This window comes from Excalfactoria chinensis, chromosome 8 (assembly GCF_039878825.1).
Source record: "Excalfactoria chinensis isolate bCotChi1 chromosome 8, bCotChi1.hap2, whole genome shotgun sequence".
Classification (NCBI taxonomy): domain Eukaryota; kingdom Metazoa; phylum Chordata; class Aves; order Galliformes; family Phasianidae; genus Excalfactoria; species Excalfactoria chinensis.
Genome location: NC_092832.1, coordinates 9031517 through 9056270, shown reverse-complemented (window position 1 = coordinate 9056270; position 24754 = coordinate 9031517). Strand labels below are relative to the sequence as shown.

Here is a 24754-nt window from a genome sequence, read left to right as displayed (position 1 = left end):
TGGACCCAAACATCAGCCCCCCACATTAGCTCCCAAGACTGTTTTGTTTCAGATTAAATGTCCTGGCTGGAAGCCTCAGTACCGATAAAGATAAAAGCTTGAAAGTTTGTTTGAATATATTAGGGAAGTGCAGGTAATGCATGCCCTTGCTTAAAGAAGAAAGCATCTTTTAAGTCTTGCACATTCCTTTGTATCTCTGTTGACTGTATGTATTTAGCCACCACCTTTCTCAGGGCTTTTAGTGATTCAGAGCTACAAAGCTGCCTTCTGATTTACTCCATATTCCTGCAGATTTCATACTCTACTTGTCAGTGAGCAGCTCTATAATGAATCTGCTGATGTATACAAAGAAACACTGAAATTTTAAAATAGCAAGACAGAAGTAAACAACATCCAGTTAATTTACACACAAACAGGACATGTGAGTACCACATACCTACACAGTAACTCCTACTGCTTCCTCGTTCTGCCCATCCCCATCATTACACCACAGTGAAATAGGGAAACCACTTTCATGACAAGGTTCTGGCACTTGACTAGTTACCTATATCCCTGTGTCAGTAACTGCAGTTACAATATATGCCCTGTCCTATGCAAAGAGAGCACAACATCTCAAACTCAATACAGCATGTATGAATGAACATTATACTCAGTGATACTCCACATGCTACCACTGACTCATAACATTGATAAATAAGAAACAAGATGTTTCTTACTATTTCTAGAGTTTAAAAAGCTACCCAAAACTTAGTAAACAAATCACAGCAAGCAAGAGACTGTTTCATACTCGCACAAACTTCTGTTTACTAAATTGCATCGTGGGAGAAAATATAATCAGTGAATTGATTATGCAATTATGATATGATTATGTTGCGTTTTCCCTCTTGGTACAATTTGGTAAATGTATGTTTATGCAAATGCTAAGCAGTATTCCACAGGTAATGCAACTTACACTTTTTTATTTACTCATACATCTTTATTGGCAGCATTGCCAAAGAACAAGAGTTGTAAGTGTACACTTAATACTTGAACAGATTATTTCAAACATATATGAATGGTAAGAACGGACAGCCCTCCAGACTGTTACTATTACATGCTGGCAACTTTGTGCTTGCTTTAAGTGTATTGTATATACATTTTTTGACATTAACTCAACAGCCAGAAATATAAATTGGAAGTGAAATAATTATTAATATATACACACACATATTTAAATTACAAAGAAGTTTACCAGATTGTTTCTGTTAAGTCTGACTAGTCTACAAGGCAGACTTACATGCCTATACTCTTCACCACTTTGCTTCTAAAACCCCAGATGTGTAAAAGTCCTAAGGCAGAAACAAAGAAAGATGCAAGTGATGGATGTCAGATCTTCATATGACCCAGACCCTTACTAGAAACTCGTCAATGCATTAAATATTTCAGTGTTCAACCCCAGCTGAAAGAGGCCCCGGGCTAATCTTGCTAAGAGCAAATTGCTATTTAAAGTCAGTGTTAGATCAAATACATATGAGGTATTTCAAATGTGTCATACACACTACTGAATTAAAAAATACAACTGGCAATCTTACATTACATAAATACAACAGAGAAAAATGAAATAGTTAACTTACCTCTGTAGGAAGAATTCTACTTAGTTAAAAAAAAAAAATCACAAAGATTATGTTTTTTTGTTTGTTTGTTTTGCCAGCTTGTATTGACATGTAGCAATTGATATTAAATTATTAAAGGCAGAATTTAAATGATTAACATACAGTTGACTTGCTTTAGAATCACAACAGTTTGGGTTGGAATGGTCCTCAAATCATCCGGCTCCAGCTCCAGGAAGTAGAAACATAGCTTGACTTTAATCATTTTATTGTGACTTTATTAATACAAGAAGGATATGGATTTTGAATTGCAAATCTATTCTTAATGTGCTTAGTAACACCCTGAATGTCTGTGTGAAAGGTTTCTCACCCATCTTCAGTTACATCCTCCCCCAGGCAAGAAACCATTCTTTGGTAGATGCCTTCAAGCCACCATAATTGAACATAATTGAACACTTACATTCTTAACCACTTGTATTTCTTTAATTAAACAAACAACACAAAGAAACAAAGAGATATGAAAGCCTTAGAGGTGCAAAAGGAAGCGAAATACATACAGAGAAAAAATGTCAGGAGAGAAAATGTGTTTATGCCAAAATAGCAGTTCCTTAAGAAAAAACTTCAAAAAAATGCCACAAGTCCAATGCTTCAGGGACACAAGGTTCAACTCAATATAGTAATTCATCTGTGCTTTCAATACTCAAATACAACACTAACAGCACTGTCAATGATAATTAACTAGTCTCTTGGTACCCTCCTCACTTGTGAACTAAGCTGGGTGACATAGGATTTGTCTCCTGCTAATCAATATTTAACCATTTTAACAAAGACACTCAAACTCTGTTTAAAGATTACTTTCAAAGGAACTATATCAATTATATATACATTGTTCAAACAGAACAAAGGATCACAAGCTACCCTTGAAAGACATTTCCATCTACAAAAATGGAGCCTGAAAATCAGTCATGAGAAGCCCATTTTGAAATCTAGCAAAATATTATTATTTCTTTTTTTGTCCATTAAATAGAAGTGACAGAAAAACTGATGCTCTTCTATAGAGGTATGTGCAAGCTCTGTCAAGGTTCTGCAAACTCTACATTGCTCAGAAAACACAGTTTTGCTGTGATGTGATCTAACACCTGTAGAAACTGAGGAAGATCACCTCAACTTGATGTAAAAACAAAAACAAGAAAAAGAAAAAGAAAAAAAAACACCAAAAAACCCCCACAAAACTTACCCTGCAATGAAAGGCAATATTTTCCAGGGTACTGAGTTCTGGAAATAGTACTTAAGAACTTAATTCCAGTGATGACCACGTTCAGGCTGTGATACATCTGCATCTCTTAAGGAATCAGAAGAAAAATGTTTCATCTGGGTGAGACTTTTTACAAAAATGCCACCTACAAATTCAATCCCAAAACCTGATGAACAAGCCAAGACTTCAAAGACAAAAGTTGTAACATACTCAGTTACCTCAAGTAATAACTAAAACTTTAACCATAGAACCATTTGTCAGGAAATACAGCTCAGTTTCTAAATACTCCCCCCCAAATCAATGTCACTTAAAAAGCAAACTTAAAATTTCCATTGCAGTCTTCATCCATAACATACTGAAACAAAAGGGTGCTTCCCACTGAAGAATGGAGAAAAGCAGCAATTTCCGCAAGACTCCAAATCACAGAAAGCAGGGAATAGCCTGTTGGTAGGCATTTGCTAATAACTTATTGCTTTTCCAGATGTTAATTAATAGGGTTTTATTTTCATTTTGCAAATTAATCTTGTGAATTTCTGACTGCAGAATCTAACCAGACACTTCACATGTCTGTGCTCTGTGAAGCCTCTCTGCCCTCATTCCTCAGTCCTTCAAGTAATTTGTGATAAAAATTGCCTGAATGTACTTGAGCTTCTCACCAAGCATCCAGTCTGAAGCCCAAATACACAAACTGTGCTGAACGCTCCATATCAAAATAGGCCAAGGGGGTTATTGAAAGTTAAGTTACAATTTAAGAGTTTTCATGAAGAATTGCTTCTTAATTTGGGAAAAAGATGAACTTTAAAAAGTTACTTTATTACTTATTCCCTTTTTTCTACTCTAGTAATATTTTTTTCCTACCAAAAATGACATGTCTAGATTACCCACTTAATAATTTTAATTAATTTTATATTATGCAATATTTTATATTTAAAATAATTCATTTTAATTATTTTAATAATATTCTAAAGATGTTTAGATGAGACTGGAGATTAGCAAAAAAAAAAAAAAAAAGACTTGAAATATCTGCATCAGTTGAATAGTTGAATAAAATAAAGCTTCTCAGCTGGACAGCCTGCATGAAGGAAAATGACTTGCAGATGGATTTGGTTAATCCACCCTTGATATCTCTGAGTACTCAAAAAAGCATAAAGAGTAAATACTCTTATGAAATTTCTGTTCCAATGTCAGTCTAAAATCTAAAATCTACATTAAACTGGAGTTGAGTGTAATAAATACACAATTACAATCTTAGAATTACACAGAACTGGCCATATGTAGCACACTGGTTTATTCACTTTGACATTTTGGGTGGCCATGGCCAAGATTCACTCTTCCCGTTTTGTGATAAAACAAACAACGAGCATCAGTTCAGAAGGAAGAAAATGTAAACTTCCATGATTCATTGGCATTACAATAATTCAGATTAGCAAAATCTGCAGATCAAAGCTTTCATCATCCCACATCCATAAGACTAAAGACAGAAATGCTCTTATTTTCCATTTAAATCTCCTCCTTGCCAAGGTGCTTTTACTTCATAGTTTGATATCACCATCTGCAATGTCAGACATACCAATTAGTTATCTTAAAAACACTCTACTACCACCAGTATGCCTTGCAGGGAGTAGATGGAAACAAGCGACACTCCAAGCTACAAGTGGATGCGGACATAAATAGCACCTCCCTGGGGATCTATACACAGACCCTAAAGCAACCTAAGAATCAGGCTCCCAGACTCTGAACTTTAGAAGTGCACATCTCCTGCCTTTATGAAAAGAACTCTTTGCTCAGCTACAGTTGTCATGGAAACAGCAACTTTGATTTTTAGATCTTTGGTGTATGTGATATTTCAGCCATATGTTGCAAACATTCAAGTTCTCTACATATTTCTCCTTCCCTTACAGGGAAGTAAGAGATGGTGATTCCAATGTTCAGGTAAATGCATGCAATGTACTTATCAGTGTGGATAAATATGTTTGCAATCCACAATAATCACAAATTTCAGCTACTCTGAGCATTTTTGATTGCCAGATTTATTTCCTTTCTCTCTATCAAATGGTTCCCACTTGTGTGACTAAACTGCACATAAATAATTAAGCCTATTTTTCTGATGAATCTTATGAGATAGGCTAACTCTTGCTTCTTGATAGATCAAATTGTTTGTTGTCCATTACTACTATGGCATTGATGCCAGAGTAGTTCCAGCAATGACACAGGTACAGCCAGGCAGCAGACAAGCTCCTGGTCAGTCTGCACACAGCAATTTGGGAGGCACAGCACATCCATTCCTGGATGGGAGGCATCCCAGTGCCACAACAAACACACACATCTTCTAAAAATACCCCCAACAACCAGCATCATATAAGACTGAGCTGCAGTACTCATTGCAGAAAAGCAAAAAACAAAACAAAGCATAGATAGCAAATTCTGCTTAGCTTTTAAGCAATGAAATAAAAGAGTACAACTACTAACATACTTGGTCAAACAACCACAGTTGCTTACATTTCCTCATTTTCAGTTTTAAGAAAATGAATGGAACTATTAGAACTGTTCCTTCATCACACAAAATCGGGTAGGCAACCAGAGAGACATGGGGCACCCACAGTTCAACAACTCAGCATGCTCAACACAGCACCAACCTCAGTTGCAAGAGTATTCATTCATAAAAGGAAAATCACTCTGGAACAAGTTGGCAATCATTTCCTCTGCCACAACCAAGCTCTTCACTTTAACAACATAAATACCAACCAATTTGAAAGATTTCCATCCAAAGAAACAATTTAGAAAAGACTAACAGTCAGCATGGGTAAGATCTTTTGCAACAGCTGGCACAAAAATGATTGCAGATAGCTCCTTGATTGAGCAGAAAGCTCACCATCATATGTATATAACCTTTAAGAGATGTCCTTGTTTTATTTTGTGCATTTTCATTAAAGAAGCTCTTTCTAATTAAAACTACATAAATAAACCAGACCCAGAGGACTTTGATCTTTTGAACTTAAATGCTATTAGGAAGCATTCATCATAATCCTAAATGAAAGCTTTCTCGCTCCAGATTTCTTGCTCCCCACTCTGGGGGATAAGTAAGCAAATGGATCAATCAGTGCTGAAAAAAGAGACTGAACAGCAATTCACTCTGCCTCAGAACAAGTTCTACAATTCAAAACAGATAACTTCCTCCTATTTAAATATAAATGCAGTGTAAAGCAGCTGCTACAATGAATGACATGTTCTCAATACAGTACTACTATCACAAAGGTTTTCAACCTATAACGTGTGACAGTAGCAGCAACAGAACAGAAATATGAGCTTCCAACCACTGTATTCCAGCTTAAGCAGAAGCAGAAATCAGAACACAGGCAGGGAAGAAACTGTTGCTCTCCTCTCAAAACAAGGTGATGAAATTTCAAATGTTTACAGAGTCAAACAGCACGAGCATTACCTGTCAATTAGGAAATCCAAACAGTCTACCTACTTACTCAAGGAAAAAAAAGGAAAACAGACTTCCTTAAGGGAATACATGCAAAGAATACCTGAGAGAAAAGTGTAAGTGTGCTTCTTTCTCTTTCATCACAGTATTGAAAATATAAAGATGCTCTCAAGATCTGCTATCTGTTCCACCACCTCACTCAGGAAGCACTCCATCTTCAATCCCCAAATGTGCTCCATCGTGTTTCATACTCGTAACAATGAAAACCCATGCAGTGTTTCAAATACATACTAAATCCACACACACATTGAAGCACTCTCCAAATACTAGTTGGACGTTCGAAATTCAGATCTTGTTTCCTGATCTGCTTTTTATAATGAAATCCTCATAAATTTCCACATATCAGGTAGACAACCCCAAAAGCAGCGCCATTCTGCTTGCATGGAACAATGTTTGTGCAACTATGCTGGTTGCGGACTGGAACCAAAAACTCCACACTACATTACAGCATCTGGCAGATTTTCTTACCAGTAAAACAAATCAGTAAATATCATAATTAGCAGCTCTTCAAAGTTTGGGGGAAGATGAAGCTCCAAACTATAAAACTTTACTTCAACTATGCGTTAAGTGACTAATATCCAGCAAATAGATTCAAACTATCCCATGACACTCTTGTTGGGAGGAAAGGTGATAAATTCTCAGTTTTCAATTTCATACAGTGCTGCTGTAATCTACCTGCTGTCTGACTTCAGTAAGAAATGAGGATTGTAGGGGCCTGGCACCAGGCAGAAGCACTGTATCTAATGGAAAATGTCACTCTTTTTTTGGTTCACAATTTGTTTAAAGTAGTTTCCAGCGTTCTATATACATTTCTGACCACTGTTGTGTATTGATCTTATGTTTTCTCAGTGCTACGTGCTGCAACTCCAATACCTTATTCCTCAGCCAGTACAGATAATTCAAAATCTAACATAAGATAACTTGTTATTTTCTCCAACCACATTTAGATATGACAAGCCCCCTTCCCCTTCAAGTCAGGCAGACCCACAGCTACCAACTCTGCCCCCAAGGGCACCCACAGCAGAGCTAAGGAAGAAACAGCATAAAGGAGGAAGGAGCCTACATCCTGCATCGGCAGTGCTTCTTAGCACTTTTGCCCGTATTTTAAAGTGGACGGTAACAAATTTGAGAGGGTGTAGGAGTGCCATAATAATGACTGAAGGATCAGAAAGCTACCTTATAAAGAGAGGCTTAGGGAATTCAGCATGTTTAGTTTTTCAGAGAGACTGAGAAGTGAGGTGATTACAGGATGTAAGTACTTCTCCAAGGTAAAACATCGCAAGGGGGGAGGAGAGGAGTATGAAGAATTGCTTGAGAAGAAAAACTAGGCCCAATAGCTGCAAATGCATGAGGCCTTATCCTGAAACACTGAAAAACTTCAAAGGTCATTCATAAAGGATCAAACAGGATGCTCCGTTTCTGGAGGGTACGTTCAATTCAGAATTGGATTCCTCTCTGGAAGAAACTGACTAGCAAAACTTTGAGACTTAAGTGACTGATGATAAACAAATCAGTCCAAGCAAGTCTGTGGCTGTTTTCAGAAGAGAAAGCTTGAAGAAAGCTGCAGAACTGCCAGCCAAGTCTTCCGCATAAAAAGAATGAATGGGATGCAAAGAGGACCTGGTATTATAAGAGAAGCAATCAAGTACACAGAGCACTTCATGGGCCTTGGTGGTTCAGCCAAAGGCCAACCCAGCGTCCTGTTTCTGACAAAAGTCAATGGATTTCTGGGATGGATGTGAAAACAGATCAAGTTTATCATTGTATCTTCCTGACATATTGACCATCATTCACCCAACTTCAACTCCACAGATTCACAAAATTTCAGGTAAACAACTTTTCCACCACTGGCTGGTCTATTTTAATAATCATTATATGCTGCTGCAATTGTGTCCTGTGGTTCACCACTTTTGAAGCTATAAACCAAGAGGTTGGAACTTGATGATCCTTGAGGTCCCTCTTCTAATCTAAACCATTCTACGTTTCTATGATTTTTGTTCATTTCTTACACACAGAAAGAGTTCCTTGCTCACTTTTTCCACACTACTCATGATTTTTCAGGGATTTTACCTTTCATTCCCAAACACGTTTTTCCAAGTCTGATTTGCCAAGCTTTACTGAACCATCCCTTGTATAGGAGGTGCTCTGTCCCTTCCTTAACCCCAGAACTCACGTATCTTTCCCAACTGCTATAACTTTTTCCAAGATGAAGGGCAAGAGAGGACAACACAGAAAAGCTGCTGTACCTAATGGAAAAAGTCATCCTTATCTGGTTCTTTGCTTGTTCTTATTTTGGTCCTCTGTTTCTGACCACTGCTGTGCATTGATCTCATGTTTTCTCAGAGCTACCTTCTGCAACTCCAATACCTCCTTCCTCAGCAAACACAAGTAGTTCAGATTCTAAGATATGTTAACCTGGGATTTTCTCCAACTACATTCAGATATGACCATATTGAGCTGTAACCATCACCTGGTCATCTAGCATTGAGATATTCTTCCCCAAATACTTACTGTCAACAATCATTTCACAATGTGCAATAAGCTCTGAAACAAACAGAAAAGTACAAATCACAAATTACTACTGCTAAAAACAGTCAGTACCAATTCTAATCACATTCTTCCCCCACAGCTAGTTAAGAGAACAGAAAGACTTATCACAAACATCACAGATCTCACGCCTTGCTACCATTCAGTCCTGTCTCAGAAGAAAAGGAGCAGGAATCAGATGCAAAGGAGGAGATGCCCGCAGAGATCACACCATGTGGTCCTTTTTCAAAAGCCTACACAAGCCCTAACACTCAGCAACTTCAACTTCTCTACTCCAAAATACATTAAAGCAGTTTCTAAGTAACAGGTTTTTGTGCTTTGTTTCATTCTTGAAAAGCCTTCAGAATTTGAGCTTAAAGACATAGGCATATATGTTTTATATAAAACTGCTCTATCCAGTGTGACTATATCAGAAACTTTAGAATGTACAATTTCAGTTAGCTCACAAGTATCACTGACCTCGCTAAGTGAAGATGGTACCAAGAAATACAGCAACTATTTCTCCTGCAGTGAACAGAAGGACAGCACAGTGGCAATGGAGAAAGGGAGGGGGAGGAATAGCAAATTCACTGTCTAGCTCCTACCTCACTTCAGTAAATCTGTGCCCAACATGTCTTTACATTCTGTGCAACAATACATCTGCTTTATGTTTCACTTTCCCTCAATAACATCACTTTCTGCAAGAGTTTATATTACACCAGACCGCATCACCCGCAATTAATTCAGTTTCCAACCATTTGTGACATTATTAACCAACTGGTTTCCTGTGCATTGGGTAAGATGACACATTTTGGACACCTGAAGTTTTCAAAACCTCCAACCATCTGTTTTATAACTTTTAAAACTTAAGCCATTTTCCCAGTTTAAGTTTCATCAGAGTAGAATTTATGAAGCATGGCTTATACAGACATTTCTACAGTAAAAGTATTCGTTAATTTAATATTAAATTTATACGGTGTCCTTTCCAAAATAGAAAAATCTGTTCAGATGCTGTAAATGTAACAGGTGGCTCAAATTACTTAGACCCGAGTTCCTATTCCTCTTTATAGCCAAGCTTTGCTTAAACTTACCACATACTCGGAGTAACAGCAAAGCCTTTAACAACAGCTAAATTGTTCTAATGACTAATAATTAATATGCAGAAGCATTTAAATTCATCGTCCGGCAAAGCGGGTAGGAGAGAAGGAAAAATTGTCTTGTCTCTTTTTCTGGGGGAGATAAGTTTTCTTGTATTTATCACTAATGAAGAGAACGAAAAGTTGCACTAACAAGAACCGTGTCGGTTGCTGGCCTGTGATAAATGGAACATCATGAGAAAAAGGAAATGGAAATCTGCATTCATACAGGGGTTACTCAGCATCTCCTCTCTCCCATTACTCTATTCTGGAGCAAGCTCGCACTACACTCCCAAGGAGCATGACTAAGGAATCATGGTCTGTCAGCCAACCCACGGGAGCCAGGGGAGCTTTCCATTTCCAGTACCTAATAAGGGATTTTTAGAGAAGTCCCTCACCGACTGCTGCAAGAATTCCAGTAACAGAAATACTGCGGCAAGTTTTCCACTTAAACAGTAGGGCCATATATTGTCATTAGAGAAGGAACCCTGTTAAAATATGACCAATTTCAGCTCTGTGGTTTCAAATCAATATAGCAAGTCTTCAAGGAAGGAATAAGACTCCTTGAAAGACTACATTTCATCTTTGCAGAGGGGGGGAGGAGAAAAAAAAAAAATCAATGCAAGAGGTTGCTTTTCCAGAATGTTATGAAATGTTATCATCTTACAAGCAATTTTACATGTCTTTTCTGTTATCAGCATCACTTACAGCGCACTGCTCTCCTTAGCTGACTGTATACAACTTACTGCTGAATATGTGGTATTTGAGCTGCTCACAGGAAGAAGCCATGTAAGTGTCAAAGCAGGTTGAATTCTTCAGACAGCCAGAGAGCTCCCCAGAGTGACAGACTGCTGCTTATTTAAGGAATAGAGTAATAAGCATAACACACTTTTCCATATACATGTTAAACACAGGAAAGCCTTTAATAATACAACTTTATTATTAGGCACTGAGAAGAAATTATATACGGCCCCTGAAACAAAACCATCTGTCTGGTAAATATACATTTTTGTCCTCTGATACATGAGTTTAACAAGCTTAGTTGCAATTAATCTAAGAAGTACATAACTAGATAAAGATTTTATTTGAACACCTACTGAATATGGTTACTTAAATAATTATTAATCCACATGTTCTGACTAAAAATATTTTATTAAATCATTTAATCTCAACTACAAGTCCCTCAGCAGCAAGATGCAAGTAACACTCCATTGGAAGGAATCACTATATTCTGCATGATGCAGAAAGGAACAAACAGGGCAGAAGGACCCATAATCCCCTCCAGAAGTCTGAACATTATTCAGGACCAAACATGCTCTCTGTATGCCACAGAAGTCCTTGTATTACAACACACAACCAGGCCAGGCAACTACTAAGACAATTCTCTAAATGGAAAAGCGACTCTGTATTATGGAGAGAAAAGCATCAGAAGTACAAAAGGATGGGGGGGGGGAAAAACAACCAAATATCCAACCATCCTATTAACACCATGTAATTCCACCAAATCATACATGCGAATTGCTTACTTCCCGCTCTTTAAGCAGTAAAACAAAGACCAAATGCACACAGATGATAGGAAAAGTGTTAAACACATCAATTTTACTTGGTATCACAGAATCCCCAAAAGGCCCTGTAAGGAAAGACAGCTATAAGTTTATCTGGCAAGGTGCATAAAGCCTCTGAAAGTGACAGACTGATACCAGGTACATTTACAGAAAAGAGAGCAACAGAAGGCAAAACTCGTTTGTTTATGCAACTGTGTCTGAAGTTTCTTTTGCAGTAACTTCACACCACTGGCACCAAACTTCTCCCATCCATCATCTCCTGTGTTGCTATGAGAATCATCACAGGACACTACAGCGCCTGCTTCCAGTACAAACTCTTTAAAAACTGTGAGAGAACTACTTTCCCAACAGACTGTTTTATTGGATTGTTACTCCATGTTACAGGGCTGCAACTTTACAGTCTGTAAAGGCTGTTCTGTTCACTCAGTAGTTCACAAATTAACCCATGAAATGGCAAAAACCTCAATAAAAGGCATTCCTCATTCTCACATCACAGCCAAGGCTCACAGAGAATAACAAGGGGAAATATCCACCCAAAAGGCAAACAGGGACAGCCACTCATGGTTTGCCACTGAAAGCAAAGGGGATGAAATTTTCCTTAGAAAATGCCATTCCAGCAGATGGCACTTGTGAGTTTTCTTATTAGATGCTCACTTCAAAACCAAAGAACAACCAAACCCAATAGCCACTTCTCTGCCAAAACAAAGGTTACCTCTTTCACAACCAAATATGAAAGACCCAGTGACCGTGCAGTTTTATTCCAACTATAAATTAAAAGTACTTGGTGAGGCTGCTGCCCAAATTATGAACCTGTGAGCCTACCACAAAGTTCTCAAGCACCAGTTACAGCCTAACTTTTTGAACAAAGCGATCACGCTTATAAAGAAATAAAAAAAATTAAAAATATAAAAAGCACATTAAATTCACCTGAAATAAGCCTGCAGTTAAACATTCTATTCAGAATGCTTATCATCCAGCTAGTGCTTTAAATAACTATTACCACACACAAAACATGTCTACCCCCAAAACGCTGGTTTAAGTCTGGAAACACATCTACTGCCCTGAGCAAACACTGGAGATTAGTTCTTATTAATTGCTCTGTGGCTTTAAAGTGAAATTTAGGAAGATTTCTTTAGATCAGACTGTACCTTTTATTCAAAACATAGAGAAAAGAATCAAAGCATAGCTAATTTTTGCATTCACAAAACCCATTCTGCTGTCAAAGCAGCAGAGCACAATAAAACAATTGCAATGAAACATGCAATTATTGTAGCAAGCCCAGCCACAATTTGGCAAAGTGTCCATTGTTATTTGTTTTCCAAGGGAAGTGTTAGAGAAACAAATAGCCACAACTATCCAGTAATTCCCTTGGCAGCAAAGTCACATGCTCAGACACACACACACACACACACACACACACACACACACACACACACACACACACACACACACCTCCAGAACTTTGTGTTTGGTAGTAATTTAAGTGCCACATTTTTTTCAAGGATGCGTAGCAGATTTTTACCTTGCATTTCAGTGAAATTGGAAGCTGTAGTAAGCTTAAGGAAATTAACCTCCAATCAATTTGTCAGCCTAAAACAGCTTAAAACAAGGATGCTTTGCTCCTACAAAAAACAGGACAATCCAAACCTGAGTGAGGGTCTTCTATGGACAAGATCAGGATACAAGCCCTCCACACAGGCTATGTTCCCATATTCAATGCCATATAGCATGCAGTTGCTTAATAATCCTGTTACAATAAAATACTCCACAATAAATACAGCCAAATTCAAAATCAATGTTTTTCCAGTCCTTTAACATCACAGCTTTGAGCCCCTCAAATACCAGGTAGCAAAAGCTTTTAAGAACCAAAAATAAACAATTCACATTTATGGTCTTATGTCTGTACTTGGTTATCTCATAGAGTAAGTTCTAACTTACCCAGCAGTTCTTCCTGGTAGGTATCTGTGGCATTTAGGCATTTTTCCATCATGAAGCCAAATACTTCCCTCTCTTTAGCAAAAACTAAGGGATGAACAGCATTTGCAAGAGACCTGTACATTATGGGAATCCACCAAGGGCAGAGAACTTATCCAGGAGCTGGTCTGGATTCTTGAGAGGATTTTCCTACAGGTTCCCTCTCCATACTAGTTATTCAGTACTGAATGACTGTTTACATGGGTAAACATTGAAAGGAAAAGGGGGAATGGTGAAGCACTGGAACAGGTTGCCCAGAAAGGTTGCGGATGTCCCATCCCTTGAAGCATTCAAGACCAGGCTGAATGTAGATCTGGGCAAGCTGGTCTCAGTGACTGCTGACTTTGTCAGTGGCAGGGGGTTAAAACTAGATGATCATTATGGTCCTTTTCAACCCAGGCCACTCTGTGATCTCCAGACAGCGATCTCACATTTACATTCACATACACATATCTATCAGGTAGAGTAAAACAGATGTAGAAACAAGGACCATGTTCCACTTTCCTGCTGCCATGTAGATACTTGACAGATTTGTTATTAAGTCAGACATCTAGCAGGTTTTTCATACTTAAAAACACACAATGTGATATTTTCATTGCCGCAGTTTTAAGATGAAATAATAACAACAGTAAGATGGTCTAAAGTTTATCCTGTTTCCCAGTGTTTGTTCTTGAGGAGTAAGATTGTAAACTCCTTTAACATTTAAAACCTTTCACCATTATCTCCAGCAGATCAAATACATTATAATGAAATTTCATGGCACCAGCTTAAAATCTACAAGTGCGCTACATCCCGTCACATATCACAAACCAGAACATACTTTTGACTGCAACACTGACCAAAGCGTCCACTGGTCAGAGTGTGTATGTTTAGAAGTTGCAATCATCACCTCCAACATCTCCAGAAAATACCAAATCTGTCACTATATTTCTAAAGGCTTCCCCCTCTCACCTCCCCACCCCCATGGCTCAGAATAACAAAAAAAGAAAAATGAACTCTCAACATCTTCATTCCTCCTTGACACTTTTCACTATGTGAATAAATTGTCAAGTATTTCTCTTTCCTAACTCTTATCTCAAGAATGCCTTGCACCTGCACTCTGCAATCACACATAAATAGGCACTAACAGCCACTAGAAACAATGCTGCGGATTGCTCCGGTGACCACAGCTGCTTACAGAAGTACTTGCACAAACACGTTAGCAAGACCATGTTTGTATGGCTTGGAAGGTGCACACAGGAAAACCAGAAGAGAATACCTATAAACGTTTTACCATTTGATTTATCATTACTTTTTTAAATAATTGCTCTGGTTTTATGGTTGCTTATTTTATTATTATTTTTTTCCCACACCAGAATGGCAGAGGAATCAAACAAGCACAGCTCCTAGTTGTTAAGCTAGATGAAAGCCAACCTTAACAACAAGCACATTTCCCAGTATTGCACGCCTTCTCACTGGGATCATATGGGCTGCAGACAGCCTGCACAAGTTGTACAGATCCTCACACACACACCCCTTCCACTGCTTATTTACCCTCTTCAAATGTTCATCTTTAATATTCACCTTTAAGTTTAATGACATGCCTACAAGATAAATTTGCCTTTAGGCCAAACACATTTACCATGGCTCAGAAATAGCTAAGAAGCCTTTCAACCACACTCTACCAATTTTCTCTGAGTTGGATGACAGGTGGCTGGCCTTTCCTGACCAGAAGCAAGCACATGCCATCCCTTCAGCTGCAGCAGCTCAAACCTAAAGCAGGGCATTAACTGAGGTCAGGTGTGCTCCCTGCCCAGCCAGCAGCAGGGTTCCGGGGCTGCTGGAAACAACACCTGAAGCTCCCACAGCTGGCAGCTCACAGTCAGGCCTCCAGATGTCCTGCCTTCAAGTCCTTGTATGCATCTCTGAAATTGTGGAGTGGTTTCTGCATTGAAATTGCTTTCAAACTCACCTCAGAATTTTAGACTTTGTAATAAAAACTGCTCCAACCAAATTCCATGCAACAGTTTCTGTGTAATACTAACTACTTTGACCACCGCATCGTTTCAAAGATAAAATTCAAATGTGTGCTAGAAACAACAAGTTATGAACACTGCAAGACCTAAATGTACACTTAGACTGGTTTTTCTGGTCCTTCAGCCTTTGCTTTTGGCTCAAAGCACACGTGTGGGGCCACCGGTGGTTGTGAGCTGCTGCTCCAGGCACAGAACACACACTGCTGGCCTCCAAGGGAGGAGCACTGTGCTGCAGCACTTCCCCCAGCAGAGAACTCCCAGACTTCTGCACATGCAGTAAGCACACAAAGTCCTGACATAGAAGTATGAATCAAGCAGTGTGCCAGAATGTTGAGGGTATGGGGTCTTTTTCAAACCTGATAAAGCAAAATGTAAAATACTCCTTGGCTGAAGATAACCTTAAATCTCAAACAGGTCCTATAAAAAAAGAAGAGATGCTGAAAGCTTTAGATTTATTTGAACCAGAGCAGCTACACAAACAGTATGATAGTATGAAAAACTTAGGAGGGATACAAAAAGGGAACCCAGAAGTACATAGAAAACAAAATTAAACATAAGTTGGAAATAGTCAAACCATAAAACATTCTGCTCCTACTAAATGAACACATTCCAAAAGAGCATTTTGTAGGCTAGACCATTCTCCAAAAAGCAAATACACATTCACTCTTGAAATGCAACCTATGTAAATGGAACAAAGTTCAAAAAGACACCCTGTCCAATCCTACTTCACATGCTTTGAAGTAATCAAATTGGACAGCAAGATCTAATCGCTTCCTCATAAGACAGCAAACCATTTATTAGGCATTGGATCTTCAAAAGATTGCTTTGTTGGCAGCATCAAAGTAACTGAAAATAGTTTACCTGAAAACCCATTTAAAAACAGACTAAATTATTTTCAAGTAGGCCTCTGTAGTTTCATTTTACTTTTTCTTCCTGAAAGGAAGATAAAATAAAAGAGGGGAAAACAATAACAGCAAGATGTTCATTATGACTAAGAGAAACCACTGTAGTGCCGTGGCATCTCATGCAGTCCATCTGATAGCATGCAATAATAGCTATTTTGCCAGGAAAATACATTTTAAGAGCACACACTGCTGAGGGTGTACAGACAAATCAGACACTGAAACTTTTCACTGCAAAGTTGTCGGTGGGAGTGCAGTTGAAATAGGTTCTATCCATGAAGTCCACCACTGGGATACAAAATGCCTCACATTGTGACTTTGTTTCTAGAAGGCGGATAATTTGTGTACCATAAAAAAAACAAACACTACCCTTGTATCTGTGATCAAGAGTCTGTCTCAGAATGTAACAACAGCATTTAGGCCAACAGCTGAGATGCAGTATTGTCGTCCTCCTGGTTCAGCAAGCCCTCTGCTGCACTACTTATATCACAAACAGGTACGTGACTGACTCAAGCTTCAGTAAAAAATTAATCCCCATTTTTGGAAGGAAACAAACCCTTGAAACCAGATCTTGCAAAATGTTAGTTCCTGCTCCCCGATTTACCCGTCCTTCAAACATTAATGGAGTCACAAATCCTCGACTGCTTTTGCTTTGTTCTGGTGACACAACATGGTCTGTGTAACATGTCACAGTTAGATTCTGTCATTTTCACATCAGACTTTTTTCAATTTCATTCCCTGTGACTCTAAATTCGGAAGTCCTTCTCAGATCTGCACAAACCCTTTGTTCCTGACCACAATCAATTGCTGGTTAATATTTTGTATATTAAAAGACATTGCAAATGCCATGTGTTGCAAAAAGAAATTCCTACTACTGCAAAATCTCCTCCAAGGCCCCCACAGACTCAACTCAAAGAAGCACGAAGATTCCAAAGAAAAACCAGACATGCTATTTCTGCAATGGCTCTGAATATGTTCAGCAACAGCATATACAGCAAAGATAACAGAAACATTCAAAATGCAAAGACACCCAGGCAAAAGGTTCAGGAGGAAAAAATAGAATTAAATTAGCTGGAAATTCCTTCCCACTTCCCAGAAGCTCAGAGGAACGAGCGTCATTCCTGCTCAGTTGTTACCAGTCCTCTGAGTTTCTGCATGCTCTCAACAGCTTCTTTGCACCTTTGTCAAAGTGTAATGAAATAGTACTGCCTTTCAATCTGTTGTCTTCAAAAGAACAGGCCTATACTACAACATAAAGATATATGCATAGAGGCTGAGAAACATACATCCATACATGTATTTTTTGTAATTACAGTGTGTATATATACGTATACACACACACACACACACACTATTCCCCCTTGCGTACCTTATATGTGTATGCTTATACGTAAAATAAAAAGTAAAACAAGATCTTCTGAGAGGGAAAAAAAGCTTCATAAGTAAATGGGGAATATATGTACTTTAATTTAAGAAACCTAAGATCCCCGCACTCTTTACAGTTTTACAGCAATTATGCACAAGGTTTGCATAAACACTTCAAAATCATCAAAAGCTGTTTTTATCAAAACAGCACTTAAGTTTTACATATGTTTCTACACAAATGAGTATTCTGAATTAAACAGCAAGTTGACAAAAAATTTGGATGTCAGCTGTCAGTCATTTTAAACTCTAACCAGATATAAAGAGGGGAGGGACGGAAGGGAAGGCAGATAAAAGACAGGGCCTAAGTGATGGACAGATTCTTTGCAAAACCATATGCAATGTAATTATCTTATTCTCTGACTGCCCTGGACTCCTAGCTACTCACCATAGATTTTATCACTACCGGAAGGCTTGAATAATAATTATTATAGCCATAATGTTACTGGAGCAAAATAGCACCAGAATACTGCAGAGTAAGGACAGTAACATATCAAATGCCAGAGACAACAGAAAGACATGCAGATGTAGTTTGGCTTCCTGCAGACACATCTGCAAACAATACCTCCATGATACAAAGAGCACGTTGCACATTTCTACCCATAGGAAGCTAAAGCATAGCAACTCATTACTGGGGGACATGAAAACAACTCCAGCCTCTGACACACCGGGCCAAAACCTGCAAGGACACTGATGGTCCTGGCAGCCAGCACCTTCCTGTCACACACACATACATGAGGGGTGCCTTCTCTCCCCCATGAGGCATAAGGTTTCTCTGAGCATAGCCTTTCCCAAGACACTATGCTGCGGGACCACTGGGCCACCAATTATCAGGGAGCAGTTAAATGCAGCAGGCCTGACCAGCTCGAGAAGCAAGTACAGCAGAAGGTCCAAATGAGACGCTGCTGCCAGGACAGGCTGCTGCCAGGGTCAGTAGGTGTTTAGGGAAGGCTGATCCAGCTGGCCAGCCTTCAGATGCCTCACTCAGCACTGACTCCCTTTTTCACTAAAACTTTTATCTGCAATAGTTTTTCCAACCAGAAACACAACTGTTCAGCTATTTTTCATCACGGCACTTCCATCGTGCTTGCTAAGTTAGTATTTAAAATATATAAACAAGGAAATAGCGCCACATTTCAAACAAAGCACCACTATTTTAGTACTGTTTTGACAAAGTTTAAATACATTTCATATAAACAACAACTGGAGGTTGCACACAATTTCATAAAGTAGCTGCATTTCCACTCAATTAAATAGCCATATGTGGACTACTCCATATGCAAAAGCCATTTATTTCCTAAAGAGGAACAGGAACTTGGGGAAAGGCGTTCATTAGCTGAACACAAGATCAGTCTGGACAGAATAACTAAGAGTGAGCAGTGACTCATGGTTGCCAGCCAGTAGATATGAAATTGACTTGCTCGTGAAATGTTCAAACATCCCTAACTCAATAGCCAGGGGCAATACAAAGCCCAGCAAAAGAAAAGAATCCATCTGCAAATGCATCACTTCACTGAATTAAGAAAGACAAAGAAATCCCAAGTCTTGTTTCAATTCAGATGTACAAGATAATCTGGAGAGGATTCTCTAACCTGCTATGCTAATTCCAAAGATTAAGTAGTTTAACAGGAACTGTTTGGGGTGTCAGGTTTGTTTTATACAACCTTTATATAAAAGCAAGCACATGCAACATATTCACATTATATAAAACACATGATCAGTCTGCTTAAACTTAGTAGAGAATCTGGGGGTCTGTGGTTTCCTATAGGTTTTGCTTTATTTTAAACCAGTTTCTTTGATGATCACCTCCGTCCACTCACTCAATGACGCGAAAATTCTAGCTACTTCCTCTGCACACAGTGGTAGAAAAACAGAGGGAATATTAACAGCACTATACCATGGTATCATGCTTTCAGTTGCTTTATCACAGAGTAAATAAAGACATTTAAAATGACTTCCTGATTTCCAGTAGCTGTTACCACTTCTACAGTGCCAAGCACATCACTGAAACTGGCTAGGTATTGCATTACTGAAACAACCCAATCTCCCTTCTCCTGTAGAAAACAAACCTATGGAAGCATAGGGCAAAGTCCTTTACAGATGTGCTATAGAGTTTCACAGACTTGAAGTAATTCCCTACTGCACAGCTACCATTACCAAATCTGTCATACTGCACTAACTCACAAACAATATGGTACCCTCATTCATTCCAAGGCAGTCCATGAAGCCTTTTCTATCCAATGCAGCTGACTGCAGCCACGGTTCTTTCTCATGATTTCTGCTGAAGATGGTATTTCAGCTTTTTGTTCTTCTACAACCTCCTACATTAAAAAGCAACATACATAGACATGTAATGATTCAAGCCTGGCCTCTTCGAATGGAGAATCTAGAGAGACAGTGCCTCCTCTGGAGATTACCTCACCCCCTGCAGTACATGGCAGGAGATATGAGCTGTACACTCTATCTGGTCTCTCAGGTCCATTTCAGTTCTGAGAACTGCCCTCAACATATCTTTAACAAAAATATCCCCTTGCCAGACAGCAGATGCTGCTGTGAAGAGTTATTACAAGCAAAGGCAGAGTGCTCACCACATCACTACATCTTTTTTCACTATAAGTACGAGCCCTGCAAACTACAGGCAACAATACTGAACTTTTTCATGCACAGCTCTACAAAAGAGGAAAAAGGGGAAAAAAAAGCAGAGAACAGCAGCACCTGTTTTATCTTCTCTGCTGAAAACAGAGATATTGGAGTGCCAGCAGAAATGGTGAGATCGAGCCTCAGAGCCTGTTAGCGAGGCCGAATGGTCTTGGGATGTGCTCCAGAATATGTGCCATTGTGTACCAGCTGTAATTCAGACAGTACAGATTTCTGAGAAATAAAGGAATAGCAGCATTTGCAATATCCATTCCTAATAAAACACCAAGAATGAAATTACGAACAAACTAAATAAGATCTATGCAACTGCTCTACTACACACGCAATGGGAAGTACAAGTGTAGTATGGAAGTGGTTTCAAATTTGTTCCAGGGTGTCTGGGATGAGAGGGGATGGGGAAGGGGAACAGGAAGGAGACCAAATGAAAAAGCATGAGGGCACCAGCAAGGCCAAGTATGAGAGCCTTTCACTGGCTGTACGTACAGTGAGAAAGCAGCATTAAAACCCCTGTTTCTGGAAACACAGCTTATGAGAAAAGAACTACTGAAGAGTGCCTCAGGCTGCTATGAAGAAAATAACTATTGGGCTACAGAGTTATATTTTAAAGAAATGCTGGTGAATTATTTGCACAGCTGTGCATAGCCAGAGCTACCAGCAATCAAACTGTTTATAAATGGGATCCAAGTGTAAATAATAGAGTAAGGAAGCGTGCATGCTATATTTTGAGGGACAATTTAAGAAATTTTCCAGGTGATTTTCCAAACACACAACAGGCAAAACTTAGTGACAGCTGGGCTTCTTTCCAAATGCAAGAACAATAAATAAATCAGTCCAACATCCCCCAAAAGTATACATACCCATTGCTAGAAAGCTTTGGAAGTTAAAACATTCAATTGCAGAGCTTTGCTGAATATCTGCAAGGTGCTTAGAACAGGATTATTCCAGCAGAATCAACTAATGAAAGAACAAAAATAATGCAACCTTGCAACTTGGCAATCAATTAATCATTAATTGTGTTTATTTTCCTTGGTTTAGGAAAAGAACCTTGGCCTTTTACATACTGAAATAGCACCTAACAAGCCTGAAGTTTGTTTGGCACTTTGTAGAAGCACTCCCGCTGCAGAGCTGACCTGTGTTTCAACACTGAAGTCCTCACTGGCCGCAGCCTGCCCATGGTGCCAATTTAGCTGCCTGTGATGTGTGAAGTGGAAAATAATACAAACGATGAATAGCTGTATGTACAAACCTCACCCAAAAGTACTTGAGATAGGACTGTGACAGGCCCTGTTTGTGATCTCACCCCCACAGACCATCTGTAAAGAGCTTAACAAGCCCAACAGCAGGAAAGGGTTACAGCAAATATTTCCTTTAGTTTTGAACTCGAGCTATCTTTCACATGATAAAGAAAACCATGGGTTTACACATACATTTTTAAACAGTATCATGATTACAGTTTTATCAGAGAGAAAGATGCAACACGAGCATTTATGATGGCCACGTGCTTCTCTTTCTAAACTTCATAGATTAAAAATTTCCAGTGGTGACTGAATTTTACTTACATACGGGAATCACACATAGAGGAAGGAAAGCAGAGGTTCCCTCTCTTTCTTCCCCCAGAAACACACTCCAAGTTGACATCACAGGTAGGATGCTTAAAAATGTTGAAGAGAAACTGACCCTCGCACCAACTGTTTGGTACAGAAGCAGCAGTTACCCATTTGTGAAGAAACTGAATGGAACTCAGCCAGAAAGTCTGACCAAACGCTATCAGACCTGTCGATAAGATTGCAGAATTCTTCTATTTGCCATCAGACCTGAATTCATTCCCCTTTCCTAGCCATAGGCTAATCCTCACAGTTTCCAGGATGACGGTTCATCATTTGATCTATTCAAGCAAACACGCAAAGTTCAAAACCCGGCACCCAAACCACATCACATGATGCAGCATTCCCAACACAAGCAGCCAAGTGATGCACAAGCAGATCTGCTCCATTACCACCACACCATCAATGCTTCTTCACACACAGAGCCACTGTGAAGGGGGCAGGGAGAAGGATGTTAGTGCATTAGGCCAGCTCATTAGTTTGACCCAGAGAAAACCATTTTCCATATTACAGCTCCATAGTAATAGTAATACCAGCAACACCATCAAGTGATTTCTGCAATGAAACGTTAACACTCACCAGTCTTTAAATATATACCAAATACGTAAAAAGGAGACATTCAGACAGTGAGCTCTTTAACAAAGCATAAGTTCAAGTTAAAAAACAGAACCTGATATCATAGCTGTTGCAGAAAACCCTTTTTCCCCTCCTTAGGCAAGTTTTAGAGAACCACTGGTAAGGCAATCTTCCTATTGTACCTTCAATAAAGTTTACAGTAGTTGTCCCTTCTCTTGATGAAATAGAATCAGCAGAACAAAATAATTAGATGCTTTTCCTACAGCAGCATGAGCTGCGTATTTCAATCCTCCAAACGTTTAACTTACTCATACCTACTGTGTATCTGTTGTGGAGGAAGTCTCTCCAATAAAACTCCATTCTCACTTTGCATTATGCCAACCATCCCAAAGCCAAGAGCTGGATTTCCCTAAGGTAACCATGCCAGTAATGGAAGCACCATAGCCGCTGGCCTCAGCCAGTCTAAAGTAGGTGGATACAAAACACCACCATACCCTGAGCACTAACACATGCTCTGAATTAACTTTCCATTTCTCTTTCTCCTCCTCAAAATGTTGTTTCCAACTGCTGGGATTATGCTCTGATGATAATTACGACACATTTTGAACTGAAAAATGCACAGAACGCAACCATCCCATAACTTGAACAGCTGAGCGATGCTGCTTGCAGGGCTCCAGCCTCCACAATGCCGGGTGGACGGGAGAGGAGTGCAGAGCTGCCGGTCCCAGAGCGCTCAGCCAGCCCAGCTCAGCCACGCGGCTCTGCCCACACCAGGAGCTTGGGGGGAAGCTTCTCGTGGTGCTCACAGCCCGCTCAGAGTACGAACGCAAGTTCAGCATTATATGGATGATTTGATTCCTAGGAAGTTGAAGCGTTTGTGGTCTAAGCACGTTATAGAGCCAAACACCGTGGGACAACACCCCAGCAGAGCCTATCAGACAGCCCCCGCGCACCGGGCCGCCCACCCTGCGCTGAGCTCGCCGGCGCACAGACCCGGCTGCGCGGGTACGTGCTTCACAGCCTCGAGATTATCAGCACTGTGCATCGCACACAAGTTCTGCGGCACCGGTAACCAAGCGCAGCGTCGCTTACCAGGCAGTTGTCACCCTGCAGGGCTTCGCATCAGAAACGGAAGAACGAACCTCACGCAGGAGTTCCCAGCCCCGTAGTTCAACCGCAGCACTCGAAGCCGCGGCCCGCGACGGCGCCCCGGGGCAGCTCCCCGCCGCCAGGACGGCGCCGTTGCCGCACACGGCCGCGTTCCGTTCGGCGCCGCGGCCCCGGAGCGGGGGCACAGCAGTAGGCGCGTCCCCCGCCCTCCGGGCCGGGCCCTCCTCGGGAAGCCGCCGCCGCCGGGGCTCCGCTCCGGCCCTCCCCGCCGCCCGGCCCAGGCCCGCCGCCGCCGCTCGCTCACGCACCCAGCTTGCCGCGGGACTCCTCCAGCTTCTGGATCTGGTTCTCCAGGAAGAGCACGGCCACCCCGAACACCAGCACGGCCAGCAGCTGCAACTTGGGCGGCAGCATGATCCTGAGCAGCCCCATCGGCAGCCCCGGCGGCGCCGCCCGCCCGGGATCACGACATAACGCGGGGCCCGGCCGGCCGGGCAGGCGGGAGCCGCGGCAGCCGCCGCTCCGACGGCGCGAGCGAGGGGAGGCGCGCGCAGGGCCCGCTCACATCGCCCCGGCCCGGCCCCGAGCGCCGCGCGGCCGCCACTAACGCGCCCCTCCCCCGCCTGCGCGCGCTGCTCAGCAACCGAACGCCCGGCCGCGCACCCGCCCCCCCCCGCCATTGGGCGGAGCCGCCTCCGCCCCGCCCCTCCCGCCGTCGGATTGGCCGCGCTCGGCCGGCGCCCCGCCCACTCCCCGCGGACCCCTCCTTCTCCTCTCTCGCGTCGGACCCGCCGCCGTCCGTCCCGAAGCCCCGCCCCGCCGCCCGGCTCGCGTTCGGTCCCGCAGCGCGGCGCTCGGGAGGAGCGCGGCGTTATTGCTCGGCGGGGCTGTCAATCGCCGGCGCTGGGGGCCTGCGTGCCGCTCGGCTGCGGCAG

At 40.9% G+C, this 24754-nt stretch overlaps 1 protein-coding gene across 1 annotated transcript in view; it reads right to left on the bottom strand.

Moving 5' to 3' along the window:
• The window catches only part of HS2ST1 (heparan sulfate 2-O-sulfotransferase 1), a 67693-nt gene extending 43309 nt beyond the window's left edge, over positions 1 to 24384 (bottom strand). The window contains exon 1 of the mRNA XM_072343445.1: positions 24128 to 24384. Within this exon, the coding sequence (XP_072199546.1) occupies positions 24128 to 24251 (124 nt within the window). The 5' untranslated portion in view covers positions 24252 to 24384. The remainder of the gene's footprint in view (positions 1 to 24127) is intronic.
• Between the last annotated feature and the right edge of the window lie 370 nt (positions 24385 to 24754).